The 16121-nt window shown below is 44.7% G+C and overlaps 1 protein-coding gene across 6 annotated transcripts in view; it reads right to left on the bottom strand.

Annotated features, from left to right (window-relative positions):
* LOC126466082 (UDP-glycosyltransferase UGT5-like) overlaps positions 1-16121 on the bottom strand; it is a 171620-nt gene that overhangs the window by 99042 nt on the left and 56457 nt on the right. For all 6 annotated transcript variants that reach the window (XR_007585981.1, XM_050096357.1, XM_050096361.1 and 3 more), the window contains exon 2: positions 14103-14298. Coding sequence is in view for 5 of the 6 variants with exons in the window: in XM_050096357.1 (XP_049952314.1) it covers positions 14103-14285 (183 nt within the window). In the remaining variant the exon portion in view is untranslated. The remainder of the gene's footprint in view (positions 1-14102; positions 14299-16121) is intronic.

Raw genomic sequence — 16121 nt, 5'->3', positions numbered from 1 at the left:
CGACGGGCACGTGCACCTTCCGCCGACCACTGGCGACAACATCGATGTACTGTGGAGACCTCACGCCCCACGTGTTGAGCAATTCGGCGGTACGTCCACCCGGCCTCCCGCATGCCCACTATACGCCCTCGCTCAAAGTCCGTCAACTGCACATACGGTTCACGTCCACGCTGTCGCGGCATGCTACCAGTGATAAAGACTGCGATGGAGTTCCGTATGCCACGGTAAACTGGCTGACACTGACGGCGGCGGTGCACAAATGCTGCGCAGCTAGCGCCATTCGACGGCCAACACCGCGGTTCCTGGTGTGTCCGCTGTGCCGTGCGTGTGATCATTGCTTGTACAGCCCTCTCGCAGTGTCCGGAGCAAGTATGGTGGGTCTGACACACCGGTGTCAATGTGTTCTTTTTTCCATTTCCAAGAGTGTATTTCCGACGTATTTCTCTTGCGCGCTGGTAATGGCTGCCAGGTCTTACGCGTGCGCTGCAGTGACAACTCTGCCAAATTCCACACAATTTTTCCGGCTCGCATCACTGCCGCAAGACATAAGAAACACTTGTGCATGGGCTATATGCCCAGTGGAGCTACCTGCGAAGCGTAATCCCGATGAACGCGCGAAAATGCCGAGTGCTACAAGTTCAGGGCGGCGTCTGATGTACTTAGTACAACTGTCAAAGACCATCATTCCAAATTGACCATCATTCCACATAGAACATCATCTGCCACAAACCACCACATGGCGTCATTCACTGCTGACCATCATTCAGTTTTCACTCCACCCCCTCTGACGTCACAATTTGAACAAAATGGTTCAAATGGCTCTGAGCACTATGCGACTTAACATCTATGGTCATCAGTCACCTAGAAATTAGAACTACTTAAACCTAACTAACTTAAGGACGTCACACAACACCCAGTCATCACGAGGCAGAGAAAATCCCTGACCCCGCCGGGAATCGAACCCGGGAACCCGGGCGCGGGAAGCGAGAACGCTACCGCACGACCGCGAGCTGCGGACACACTTTAAACAATTGTCACCCTAATTCGAGCCGTGAATCCCCGTCTTTAGAGTCGGCGTTGCCAGAGTGGGTGGAAGCGATCCCCGACGACCTCAGGGATATGGTTTCATTGTGGAGGCAGTGCGACATAGCTATTTTATATACAAATCCAGCTTGTTCTTTATTTTTATAGTACATACAATAATATTTTATAGTACATATAATATGTTTCTCTCACTTCAGCAGGCGACTTTAATCAATGTCTGGTACGTTGTACTTATTTTCGTTATTCTTTCTCACCACAGCTGATGAGCCACGAGCGCGTGGAGCGTTTATGTTACAACTTGTGAGCTGTTGCATACAGTCTCCTTAATAAAGAGAGCATTGTCTAGTAGCAAAACCACTCCATACTTGTACTCGTTATAATAACATCAGCATATTTTGCACATTAAGATTCCACCATGAATCTGCCCCTCATATATCGTTAGAGCTCCGACATCACAATATTGTCGATGACAGAATCACAAATCCGGTAATATCGAAGCTTAATACTTCTGAGAAGAACGGTTGCAGAGTCTGTGTTCACAATGATATTTTATAAAGTCGATTGTACTAGAAGATAAAAAAACGTTGTGAGACCCATACGCAGTATCTTTGGTCATGTATACAGTCGTAATGGGACTCATTAAAGAAAAGCTTTCTGGCAACGTATGTAGTGTTACATTACAATCGATGTATCACAAGACAGCCCCAGACTCTGATTCCTACGAAGAAGATCAAGACTTATCACCAACCAATGGGTTCTAAAAGGTCACTGACCGACTTCGTGGCAGTGATTCGTTTTTCGTTGTAACACACTCCTTACTAAGCGAATGACTTCTCCTATGTCTAATATTTCTTCAGAATTATACGTATGTAAGCACTGGATCAGTAAAAAATAGACTTTTATGGAAGCAGCTCTTGTTATAACTGTAGCCTACAGCCATTAAAACAACTAGTAGGGGTCTCAGATTGTTGATGAAATTTCATATTTTGTTGTAACACGCCATGGAACAATTTACGTACGCGCTAAATAATTACTGATTCAAAGACGAAACGTAGGTATCACCATTCTGACGTTAGCACTATGTAGTGAAGTCATGACGGATCTTGAAAGATGACGCTTCTGTCAACAGTAGCTACGAGATCATAAGAAAGCTGGGCTCTTAGTCTTGATCCTATAAGAAGTAACCTGGGCAGATGTGATCATTTCAATCATCCTGCTGTGTAGCTCCGAATTCCACCGTAAGTTCGGCTATCAGTAAGATGCTTTGTGTAAATGATTCTTACGTTAAAACGAAAGGTACACAACATTTTTTTTGTAAATCGTTATAGGTCCTGATCGCCTTTTTTAAAGTAGAGTATCAAAGTATTGCATCTTACCATTACCGACTAATCCATTAAAACTACAGTGTTACACAACATGCAGACATCCAGTCAAAAGCATAAGATCTGTTCGAATTTTAAAAGTCACAATCAGAAAAGACATCACGATCTATTCCAGACAAACTGCGGAACGGTCTTATGCTTACATATTCAGTAATTTTAATACGCCTGCTCGACAAACAACGGCTCCGGTAGATACGAGGAAGGCATAATTTATTTTATATTGCAACCAACCAGACCTTCCTGAGCAGATGTGTAGTTGTTCTTTGCATTCTCAGGTTTACTTCCACTAGAATTTCCCATACTGGTTTGCTTATGACGAATAGACAGCCATCTGAATGTGCAGCATGGAATACCACATGTCTGGCGCATGGTTTTATAAACCATTACAGTTCTTGATTGTCTTTTTTTTTTAAAAGTAGAGTATCGATATGTTACATCCTGCCACTACCAAATAACTCATTAAAACTACAGTCTTCCACGTCATGTACACATCCAGCTAAAAATGTATTACAATTTTAGGAGTCATAACCAGTACCATATGATGGTATCAATATTCACTCCCCAGTAGACAAGTTCCAGAATGATTTTAAGGATACATATACGAAAAACTTTCATAGTTAATAGTCTAAGTCTGCTCAACAAATAATGATAAACTATAGGGATATAGTTCCATAACCGATTATCCGACCTGATTGTCAGGAGTATGTGTGACTCTTTACGCATCATCCACATCTCCCCTGCATGTTGTGTTTTAGATCTCATATCTACCTGTCTTAGCATTTACTACTTCTCTCTCACATGTGTCATGTTTTGTATACGTGTGCTATACATAGGATGGCATTTACTCGTACTGATGACACAAAACAACATCTGGGTAAAGATGGAAGCACTTTCGGTCATATAGGATAACTACCCATCAAACACCTAACATACGCCTGCTCGATACATTACAGCCTTTAGACATCTGTACAACCACCAGTTAGGTCTCTCCTTTGCGTTGTCGTAATTACTCCCACGAGGCTTTTTCCCAGTATTCTTAACACACCAGTGAAAATCTCTGAGAAAGGCTAGGCATTTTACGATGTTAGAAACCGTAAATAACAAGCATGTCTCCCAGTCTTGATTCAACATCGTGCATCAGACCCCCGGCAGTAAAATGTCTGACGAACAAGCTACCACCCCATCCATTTCGGACTAAGAGAGGGGAAAAAATAGGGTTCTACAACACACTAATTTACTTAAGAGCAATATCCAGCAGTTCAAAAATGGCTCTGAGCACTATGGGACTTAACTTCTGAGGTCATCAGTCCCCTAGACTTAGAACTACTTAAACGAAACTAACCTAAGGACATCACACACATCCATGCCCGAGGCAGGATTCGAACCTGCGACCGTAACGGTTGCGCGGCTCCAGACCGTAGCATCTAGAACCGCTCGGTCACTCCGGCCGGCAATAGCCAGCAGTGCCTGGAAAAGAGAAATCTGGTTTATAAGCAATAATGTTTCAAATATTTTTAAAACCAGTGCACTATGACGAGAGAAACTCGCTGGATGTCAAATAGAGCTGTCATCGTCCCTAGACGATTCAGCAGTGATGGACATGACCAACTACACCCACTAGCGATGAGATATGGACTGGTGGGTGGGCGCGATTTCGGCAACCCCTAATGATTCGATTACAACAGTAACCGTGATCTACCATACTGATCTTCTGTTGTGTGAAATATAGTTTTTGAGTACCAATCTGAATTCGGCTATGTCTTCATCTGACGGTATCGTGGAGAACAGCGTCAGGCATTGAGAGAAGTATGCTTCTCATGCTTTAATTTAACACTTCTGAGTAACACTTACGCCGTCTTTGTTGGAGTCAGTGTCAATAACCTTCATTTAAAAGATAATTAAAACTATATGCAGAAAGAATATCATTAATAAACTCTCATCAGTCTTGAGTCTCAGGACTGTTTGAGGCATTTTTCGAGTATTCTTACTAGCTCCAGTAGACAACCTGCTGCCATCTTGGAAGTTATCCGTTAGTTAACACCACATGGCATTCTTCAACTGGGTCAAACACACGATACATTTTCTGGTAAACCTTCCGGGATGTAAGGTCGTGGTCCATGAAACTCTTCAGCTCCTAACGTTTCGTCCAGAGCTGCGCTGGACATCTTCAGAGGGGTGTTTCTCCTCCGATGAGTCGGCAAGACTCACCGGAGGAGAAACACCCCTCTGAAGATGTCCAGCGCAGCTCTGGACGAAACGTTAGGAGCTGAAGAGTTTCATGGACCACGACCTTACATCCCGGAAGGTTTACCAGAAGATATGTCATCCGGTCGTGAAAGTCTTCATATTATGACACGATACATTCTATAGTTGTATATTGTAGTTGTATATTGCTGCCTCCAGTCTGGTAACGCAGTGGTCTTTAGCCAAGGAGTATTTAAAAGCTCCTCATAGTCACGTGTCTAGAGACTTTATAAAATCTATGAGGTCTGTACCGATAACTTTGTTCCCGCTTGGGCTTGTGATTTGACATAGAAATTTATTATATCTCTTTACAATACGAGGTCATCCACTTACAATAGTCTGTTCAAATTGCCTTATCGGTGTCCACAATTACGTAGCTGTTTCTTCGGCAGAAGTTGTGCTTTGATGTTACGTAATCGGCATATGTGGTGTCACAAATGCCTACTCTTTACAGCTCCACTAGACCGATCACCCTATCTGCATAGTAATTGTTTTTGTAAGTACCGTACATCTGAACACATGTCAGTCACTTCCTATGTATAAGCACCAATAAATCCCACATATTTTTTCCAAGGGTTTGTAACGGGACAAAAGAGTTGGCGTGCCGCCACGAATTCTTGATCGTTTCAACATATTAATTTAGAGGTTGGAAAGACGTTAAAACCGTGAAGATTGGCGTAAATTTATTACTGCTATGTGCCTTACGCCGTTGTATGTCGTTAGGTTGTTAAAAAGCGAGCAAACGTCCGCTCTTGAAAGTAGAAGCAAGTTGCAGCAAAGACTCACCATGCGCTCACTGCGCCGGAAATTCCATCCCACCTAGCTGGCCACTACACGACGCAACGAACGCCGCAGAAGAAAGAGTAATTGTTAACAGCAATGGAATCGTAGTGTGTGTCAAAAAATTTCTTCCCCTATGGACAGCTCTATTTGAGATGGTGTGTTGGAAAGTCACCATTTAGATATCGTGTGTAACAGTCGTCGGGGAAAGATTGATGATTGGTAATCTAACTGATATCGTGAACAGTTAATTTGTTGGGAATGTCGTCGATGAGCTGGTTTCATTTGAGATTTAGATTTATGTGTCGTTGGGAATTCTGATCACTTCCCATTGTTTGTTAGAACGATGAATGACATTTCAAATGGAGACTGTTAGTGGGAATCTGTGGGCCAACAACTGAAGAGGCTGAGTTTTGCCTAATAATTTAATTCAGGTTACGAGTGGTGGTAGCATAATGGTTTCTTGTTTTCAGTTTTTTGTCCTTCCTATTTCCGTTTCATGTGTGTTTAATTTTGAGTCACTCGTTTATGATAAAATTCAAGCTTGTATTGAATCTATTGAACTAAAAGTAAATAAAGAAAGAAGTAAAAATAAAATTTTTCGTTACGAACACTCATTTAGTGGAAAGGATAGAATCCCTACTAAAGTTATTTACACGAGTGGTTTTACAAGGAAAGGTATTCTAAAGTGACAATCGCAAGGATAAGTCTTTTTCAGTAGTGTCAGAGGTAATAAAACAAGTTAAGTTATTTGTCGTAATTATATTAAGTTCCAGAACAATTTAATTAAATATAGGAAAAAGTTTCAATAAGAATCTCCATTGAGCAACTTAAAAAAACTTCCCTAAGTAGAAGGGTATTTGAACGGTTTGAAGAAATAAAGACAATAAGCGTAAAAATAGAGATCATAGTGAGGCATGGCGCCGTATATCGCTTCTATCTAGAGCACAGATGTCAGTTAAGAGGCATATTGCGTAGTGATTGACTCTAATATATCACTCCTACTCATAGTTTTTTAGGGAAGCGTCCAAGAGTTCTCCTCCAGACGCTTACTGCTATGTCACATCTCGACTACACTCTAAATCCAGATATCGTATGTGACCATATAGTATCGAGATTTCATACCGAATTTTTGTCGGAGCTCTAACAATATATGAGAGGCGGATTCGTGGTAGAATCTTATCGTATAGTGTCTGCTAATATTACTGTAACGAGTATAAGTGCGAGGTGTTTTTGCTACTGAATAGTGCTCTATTTGTTAATAAGACTTTATGCAACAGCTCACAGGCATGTAATACAAATACTTCAGGCACAGTCGACTCGCCACCTGTAGAGAGAGAGAGAGAAAGAATAACGAAAATAAATACAGCCTTCCAGACATTGATTAAACTCGCTGTTGCAAAGAAATAACACTGATTATATGTACTACTGCAAAAAATAAAGAACAATCGGGATGAGTATATAAATTACCGATGTATGAAAGTATATTCACGGACAAACTTAGGGCGAATATTGTTTAAAATGTGACGTCAGAGAGATGGAGTGAAAATTGAATGATGGTCGGCAGTGAATGATGCTGTGTGGTGGTTTGCAGCGGTTAATGTTCGATGCGGGACGATGGTCAACGTGGAATGATATTCAACGACACTTGCATCAGATATGACCTCAATTCACGACAGACATACGAGAGGACATGCACTAGGTCCGCAAGAAACTTCAGCTGGGCGGTACGGCGCAGCTATCGACTAGTGATGCCGTGGCTCCTGTCAGACGCTCCCCCCAGAACTTGCAGCACTCGGGATTTCCGCGCCACCTTCCGGCTTAAAGGCTTCGCAGGTAGCTCCCCAGGGCGTAGATCTATACCTCCTGCACAAATGTTTCCCGCAGACTCTTCTGTCTTGCGACAGTGATGCGCGAAGGAGAGGCTGAGTAGTATTGTGTGGAACTGCTGCTGTAGTTCATGCGACAGATCTGCCCTCAACGGCCAGCGCGCGAGAGAAATGCGTCGTAAAAAATACGTGTGGTAACCTGTCAGCGGTCCTGGATCTGTGCAGTAACAATATATCTCTTCGAAGCTATCAGCAGAGATTGTGAAGCAGCCTCCAGCGGCAATTCGATCGACACAGTAGCCACATGTACCTGACACAATGAGCTGTTCCATATCAGTACTTCAAGGACAATTCTGAGCCAGACGGCCTGTAGTGTGCTGGTTGCCGTATACAGGGTGCGTGTCTATGATCTCTAAGTGAAGTTTAGACGAAATATTTCTCGATATTTGCAGTATTTTTGCATCATAAGCTGTGCATTTAGATGCATATCATGTTTTTGTTATCTGCATGTGATTAGGGCATCCACCGATAACAGTTCCACTTTCCACGCTAACAGCTCAGATTTTCCTGATAATTTTCGAGGGAAGAACAACGTGTGACATCACATTTTTGGATCCCCTCAGGTACCAGTACTGTGAAAGAGAGTCCCCTCCAACACACGTCTACTTGCGACCAGGTGGCAGGATGTGGCATTGTCAATTCTTCCAAAGGGATAACACTTGCCCTTCCCCCAAATAAGGAGAAAAAAGTACCCTATGTCCCTCCACAGCACCGACCGGACGTTTTCACCAATTTCCAGTTGGAGGCCGTAGAAAGTGGGGGCAGGGGGTCATACTGTGAACTACGCCAGTCGCCTCACACTCAGTCTCAGCCAAAATTCCGCAATGACATATATATAGCCCGACAGGTTTGAACTGGCAACTGGCCTTGGTCAGGGGGAGGGGAAAACCAATGACATCACAATTTCGAGCACATTCTGGAGATGGTATTGTGAACTAGCTCAGTCAGTCTGGATTGTGGATGAGGACAGGTTGCTGCAATCCTGTCTGTTTGGCTGCAAGGAGAACCATTATTATTTCAGCCTACGAGGTGTGGCTAGAAAAAAACCTGACTACTACTGGTGAAACAATAAAACGAATGCAATAAGGCTGAAAGTCGCGTGGCCTGTCACGTGACTCTCGCTCCGCCTACTGCTCGAGTTTCATCTGCCTCCTGCACTCAGTCTGCCCGTGGCGTCTGTTTTAAGTAGTTGACGTTTTGTCTGTGCGTCGGAAAATGTTGAGTGTACAGAAAGAATAGCGTGTTAACATCAAATTTTGTTTCAAACTAGGAAAATCTGCAAGTGAAACGTTTGTAATGTTACAACAAGTGTACGGCGATGATTGTTTATCGCGAACACAAGTGTTTGAGTGGTTTAAACGATTTAAAGATGGCCGCGAAGACACCAGTGATGACACTCGCACTGGCAGACCATTGTCAGCAAAAACTGATGCAAACATTGAAAAAATCGGTAAACTTGTTCGACAAGATCGCCGTTTAACAATCAGAGCAGTGTCTGAGTTAACAGGAGTTGACAAGGAAAGTGTTAGGCAGTTTACCGATTTTTTCAATGTTTGCATCAGTTTTGGCTGACAATGGTCTGCCAGTGCGAGTGTCATCACTGGTGTCTTCGCGGCCATCTTTAAATCGTTTAAACCACTCAAACACTTGTGTTCGCGATAAACAATCATCGCCGTACACTTGTTGTAACATTACAAACGTTTCACTTGCAGATTTTCCTAGTTTGAAACAAAATTTGATGTTAACACGCTGTTCTTTCTGTACACTCAACATTTTCCGACGCACAGACAAAACGTCAACTACTTAAAACAGACGCCACGGGCAGACTGAGTGCAGGAGGCAGATGAAACTCGAGCAGTAGGCGGAGCGAGAGTCACGTGACAGGCCATGCGACTTTCAGCCTTATTGCATTCGTTTTATTGTTTCACCAGTACTAGTCCGGTTTTTTTCTAGCCACACCTCGTATTACTAATAACAGTGTGCTGTCTACCACAAAATGCAGCACCTAAGAATAATATTACCTTCCTGCCAGGACAGTGGTAATCGCCTCTTTGGCCACCAGACCTCTGGCGGCCTTGCAGGCGGTGGGCGTCCCTGCAGTAACCTGTTAGTGGTCTCGGCACAGTCCAGTAACGGTGTTTCTGTTCAGAACTGTCAGCGGTCCCGGCGCTCGCCGTAGTGCAGTAGCGGTGTTTTGTAGCACCACGAATCTGATTGGAGCTGTTACAGGATAGTGCAAGTATTACTGTAGACGCCATTAGTTGTGCACGTTAGCTGTGTTGGTGTACTGTCTTCAAGTTCTTTATAGGTGAAGTTCAGGCGATATCTTTGGTGTCGTTTTTCGCAGTATGTTTAGATCTTTATAGACAGAGCCGTTTTTTGCAATATATTTAGATTTTTGTAGACGAGGATTGTTTTACCATTTTTTGCCACTTGTTATTGGATCTGTAGCTGTACTTATGATTTTTTAGATCGATCATCTGTAACAGTGTAATTATGTAACTAAGACATTTAGTTTCTGGTCAGGGTGATACTTGCACCTTCCTGAGCTTTTCTCGGCAGTTTCAGGTGCTAGCGGAAAATTCTTCCTACATAACTCTCGTAATTCCACGAATTAAGGAAGAACCACACTATGTCCTTCGACGCTAACGGTTCTGGATGGACTGAGCTTTTCTTGCCAAGTCATAGGTGGGGGAGGGGAGGGGAAGATGGGAGGTGGGGATGTGAGAGTTCAGGGGGTGGATAAGTGGGGAGAGGGCTGAGGGGAGCTGAAAAACCCACATCATCTGGTGGTGCCATCAGCGCGATGTTGCCACATCAACTGACGCCATCTTGAATAAATTTTGCAGCAGTTTAGAGTGTCGTAGTTTCAGCTCTCTCCCTCTACTAGCATCATGCAGCTGAGGAGCAAAGTCAGCAGCGATTCTGCTAATGTGCTGACTGCAACATAAGGTGACACTTTGCGATGCAGACTAGAGACTGCTTGGCGCACACGACAGGGTGTGCAGAATAACGTCACGAACCTAGCTTGGATGAGATGGCTCACGACAGCAGCAGTGTCTGCCTGCAGGAGCAGACATAGTCAGCAAGAAATTTACCTGCACTGGCCATAACCGGAGCTTGGACCAGACTTGGTGCAAACCAAGTCACCTATGCCACAGTAGCTCATCTTTTCCATTGTATTAACAATATCACTACTGTAGTCCCTATACTGTGCTGGACTATAGGATAATTACACGATGCCTTTGGCGCAGCACTTCCACATCAGCACTTGTAAATTTGCAAGGCTACCCCAAACTTATCTGTTTCTGCAGCCTCTTGCAGTATCCGTGCAAGGTGTCTCAATTTTACTCAGCCGTGCCTAGTAAAGTATTTGAGGCACAACATTGTTAAAACAATGATGAAAATTCATAATTAACACTGTCTGCACATATATGTCGACATACTATTAGAATAAACGCAGCATTATTACCCTCACAGTATTACATAAGTTACTAGCAAAATATCTAAACATGCTCACAATCTGTTTTACAATACGAAACAGTTACGTTAAAATTACGAAAGACACTTGACCATGTAGAGAAAAGAGCATCCCTCCATTTACCACTGTTCTTTCATGCAAATATTTTACTTTAACAGTTTAATACAAACTATAGTTAGGGCCATTAACATGTATAATCATTTATAGTCATTATCTGGGAGGATTAGGAGAGGGCCGCGCGGAATTAGCCGAGCGGTCTAAGGCGCTGCAGTCATGGACTGTTCAGCTGATCCCGGCGGAGGTTCGAGTCCTCCCTCGGGCATGGGTGTGTGTGTGTTTGTTCTTAGGATAATTTAGGTTAAGTAGTGTGTATGCTTAGGGACTGATGAAAAAATGGTTCAAATGGCTCTGAGCACTATGGGAGTTAACATCTATGGTCATCAGTCCCCTAGAACTTAGAGCTACGTAAACCTAACTAACCTAAGGACACACAACACCCAGTCATCACGAGGCAGAGAAAATCACAAACCACGCCGGGAATCGAACCCGGGAACCCGGGCGTGGGAAGCGAGAACGCTACCGCACGACCACGAGCTGCGGACTAGGGACTGATGGCCTTAGCAGTTAAGTCCCATAAGATTTCATCCACATTTTTGAACATTTGATTAGGAGAGGAAATAGGTAACTCATACGGCATTCACACTGACTATGGCACATTTGGATATCTACACTCCTGGAAATAGAAAAAAGAACACATTGACACCGATGTGTCAGACCCACCATACTTGCTCCGGACACTGCGAGAGGGCTGTACAAGCAATGATCACACGCACGGCACAGCGGACACACCAGGAACCGCGGTGTTGGCCGTCGAATGGCGCTAGCTGCGCAGCATTTGTGCACCGCCGCCGTCAGTGTCAGCCAGTTTGCCGTGGCATACGGAGCTCCATCGCAGTCTTTAACACTGGTAGCATGCCGCGACAGCGTGGACGTGAACCGTATGTGCAGTTGACGGACTTTGAGCGAGGGCGTATAGTGGGCATGCGGGAGGCCGGGTGGACGTACCGCCGAATTGCTCAACACGTGGGGCGTGAGGTCTCCACAGTACATCGATGTTGTCGCCAGTGGTCGGCGGAAGGTGCACGTGCCCGTCGACCTGGGACCGGACCGCAGCGACGCACGGATGCACGCCAAGACCGTAGGATCCCACGCAGTGCCGTAGGGGACCGCACCGCCACTTCCCAGCAAATTAGGGACACTGTTGCTCCTGGGGTATCGGCGAGGACCATTCGCAACCGTCTCCATGAAGCTGGGCTACAGTCCCGCACACCGTTAGGCCGTCTTCCGCTCACGCCCCAACATCGTGCAGCCCGCCTCCAGTGGTGTCGCGACAGGCGTGAATGGAGGGACGAATGGAGACGTGTCGTCTTCAGCGATGAGAGTCGCTTCTGCCTTGGTGCCAATGATGGTCGTATGCGTGTTTGGCGCCGCCCAGGTGAGCGCCACAATCAGGACTGCATACGACCGAGGAACACAGGGCCAACACCCGGCATCATGGTGTGGGGAGCGATCTCCTACACTGGCCGTACACCGCTGGTGATCGTCGAGGGGACACTGAATAGTGCACGGTACATCCAAACCGTCATCGAACCCATCGTTCTACCATTCCTAGACCGGCAAGGGAACTTGCTGTTCCAACAGGACAATGCACGTCCGCATGTATCCCGTGCCACCCAACGTGCTCTAGAAGGTGTAAGTCAACTACCCTGGCCAGCAAGATCTCAGGATCTGTCCCCCATTGAGCATGTTTGGGACTGGATGAAGCGTCGTCTCACGCGGTCTGCACGTCCAGCACGAACGCTGGTCCAACTGAGGCGCCAGGTGGAAATGACATGGCAAGCCGTTCCACAGGACTACATCCAGCATCTCTACGATCGTCTCCATGGGAGAATAGCAGCCTGCATTGCTGCGAAAGGTGGATATACACTGTACTAGTGCCGACATTGTGCATGCTCTGTTGCCTGTGTCTATGTGCCTGTGGTTCTGTCAGTGTGATCATGTGATGTATCTGACCCCAGGAATGTGTCAATAAAGTTTCCCCTTCCTGGGACAATGAATTCACGGTGTTCTTATTTCAATTTCCAGGAGTGTATATTTTATAAAAGCGTCTGTATCTTTTGAAATATAGCTTATTGTAGTGTTCCGAAACACCATCAGCTTTCATTTGACACTACATGTGATGTGATCGCTTCAATGATTTAATTGTTAACAATTTCTATTTTCCGTACTATACTAATATTCATAATCCCTAGCTGTTATTAATCATATCGTAGAACCATACTTGAAGTTACACTGAGCTCGTCTGAACCCTGTATTTTTATGACGCATTTAGTTTTATTGTGTCATGCTTGTAAGATTTGTAACGCAGTTTATTTGAAAAAACAATATCCATTTTATTTTTCGTTCACTGTAGTCGTTACTGTCTATTCTTCAACTACGTCATCCATGCCTGCATGAACTCGTCGAGGAAAACATCGTGCCCACCGGTCACTCTGCTTACATGCGGGCAGCCCTGCTTGGCCCTAGCGCTGACCACTGACACAGTTATGCAACCTCCACCAGCTCTGGCTCCCCGAGACGACTACTCGTACCGTCACACCCCACTTTTATTTCCATTTGCGAATGTTGTACGAGAAAAACGACTGTCGTTATACCACCGTACCCTCGATCCTCGTGAGATAACTCCAAATGTTTAGTCCGCAGCTCGTGGTTTAGTGGCTAGCATTGCTACATCTGGATCATGGGGTCCCGGGTTCGATTCCCGGCCGGTTTGGGGATTTTCTCTGCCCGGGGACTGTGTGTTTGTGTTGTCTTCATCATTTCATTACCATTTATGAACGTGTCTAGATTGGACTGTGTATAGATTGGAAATTTGTACGGGCTCTGATGACCGCGCAGTTGAGCGCCCCACAAACCAATCATCATCATAATCATCGTCATCATCCAAATGTTCAAATGTGTGTGAAATTCTAAGGGACCAAACTGAGGTCATCGGTCCCTAGACTTACGCACTACTTAAACTAACTAATGCTGAGAACATCACACACACATACACACACACACACACACACACACACGCACATGCCCTCGGGAGGACTCGAACCTCTAGCGATATAACTCTCGGAAATGTAGCAACAAACCTCTGCGAGTCACAGCACTTTCCACTGGACTACGTTTCCAGACTAATTGAGAGGGTATTAACAGGTTACTTCCAGTACTCACCCTTATCGGATCTGTAGTGACGACTGTAACTTGGTGTCCCCGCCTGGCAAGTTCGAGCGCAATGAGGCGGAAGGGCGTTTGGTGGCTGATGGAAGGCGTCGGGATGATGCCCAGAATCCTGGCCGCTTGCGATGCACCAGCTGCCAGCACCAGAACAACTGCCAGCACTGTGCACAGTCTCATGGCAGCTGCGTACCTGAATACACAAATGGAACACAGCGCTCCAACTCATCCAGATTATGTGACCGAGACACAACAGCAAGTGACGGAAAAGGAATCGTATTGGAGTCCTCTGTCGCTACTTGCTACAATAACTTGACATTTAAGTATCAAAACTAAACAACAGTTTGTCACACTAATAGTTGTTTATTGTTACTGGTCTCTGGCTTAGACCTGTTACTGGTAACGCAGGTTCGAATCCTGCCTCGGGCATGGATGTTTGTGATGTCCTTAGGTTAGTTAGGTTTAACTAGTTCTAAGTTCTAGGGGAGTAATGACCTCAGCAGTTGAGTCCCATAGTGCTCAGAGCCATTTGTTACTGGTAAAATGAAAGTTAGTTAGTAATAAACAAGTGTTAGTTGAACAGAATACAGTTTATTACATTTTTACCCGTGCACAGAGAGTGTAAACCTCTAAGACCACATTTAAAAAGTACTACAAACACGAAAATACTTTATTAGTATTTGCACCAAAGGAACTCACAAATGTGTATCATAGTATCAGCTGTAATCCAGTACCACAGAGGTCTGCCTCGCGGTATTGGAACTAATTTTCGTCACTGAGAGTATGTTTACTGAATAGGAGTTACTGATGTGTTAAAATACATGGGAAGCGATAGAAAGAGGATCAGCATCACAATATTGTGGGATCCCCACTTTCTCCTTCTTCGTCTCTGTTAATAAGTACAACAGACAAAGACTCAAACTATTGATTTATTAATGATTTTGTAACTGACAGTTACGAAATTAAATTAATGAATTCGTGGCACGAGATTCTAATAACACATTGCGTTTTGAAATGGTTCGTTCTGCGACGACATTTCATACACTAGCAACAACGTAAACATTATTCGGGCACGCAGCTAAACACATATCACGGCAACTTTACACTGGACCTACTTTTGCCTGGCTTAGTACAACAGGTCCACGTGGCATAGACAAGTCGTTGGAAGTCCCCTGAAGAAATATTGAGCCATGCTGTCCCTATAGCCGTCCGTAATTTCGAAAGTGTTGCCGATTCATGATTTTGTGCACGAAATGTCCTCTCAATTATGACCCATAAATGTTCGATGGAAATCGTATCAGGCGATCTGGATGGTAAAATCTTTCGCCCGAATTGTCCAGAACGTTCTTTCAAACGAGCTACGAACAACGCTTTCCCGGATACATGACATCTATGTTTGGGAACATGAACTGATGAATGGCTGCAAATGGTTCCCAAAGATCCGAACATAACCGTTTCCACTTAATGATCGGTTCAGTTGGACCAGAGTACCTAGTCCATTCCACGTAAACACAGCCCACACCATTATGGATCCATCACCACCTTACACAGTGCCTCGTTGACACTTGCGCCACACTCGAACATTCCATCAGCTCTTATCAACTGAAATCGGGACTCATCAGACCAGCGGGTTTTCGAGTAGTCTATGATCCAACTGATATTGTCACGACCCCAGGAGAGGCTATGTACATCATGTTGAGCTGTTAGCAAAGGCAGTTGCGTCGGTTGTCTGTTGCCGTAACCTATTAACGCCAGATTTCACTCGGATACGTTCATCGTACGCCCCACATTGATTTCTGCAGTTATTTCACGCAGTGTTGCTTGTCTGTTAGCACTGACAACTATAAGCAAACGCAGCTACTGCTGGTCGTTAAATTATGGCCGTTGGCCACTGCGTTGTCCATAGTGAGAGGTAATTCCTGAAATTTTATGTTCTCGGCACCGTCTTGACACTGTGGATCTCGAAATACTGAATTCCCAACGATTTCCGCAAGGGAGTGTCCCATGCGTCTACCT

Source organism: Schistocerca serialis, chromosome 1 (assembly GCF_023864345.2).
Source record: "Schistocerca serialis cubense isolate TAMUIC-IGC-003099 chromosome 1, iqSchSeri2.2, whole genome shotgun sequence".
NCBI classification, from domain to species: Eukaryota; Metazoa; Arthropoda; class Insecta; order Orthoptera; family Acrididae; genus Schistocerca; species Schistocerca serialis.
This window is presented reverse-complemented; position numbering and strand designations above follow the sequence as displayed.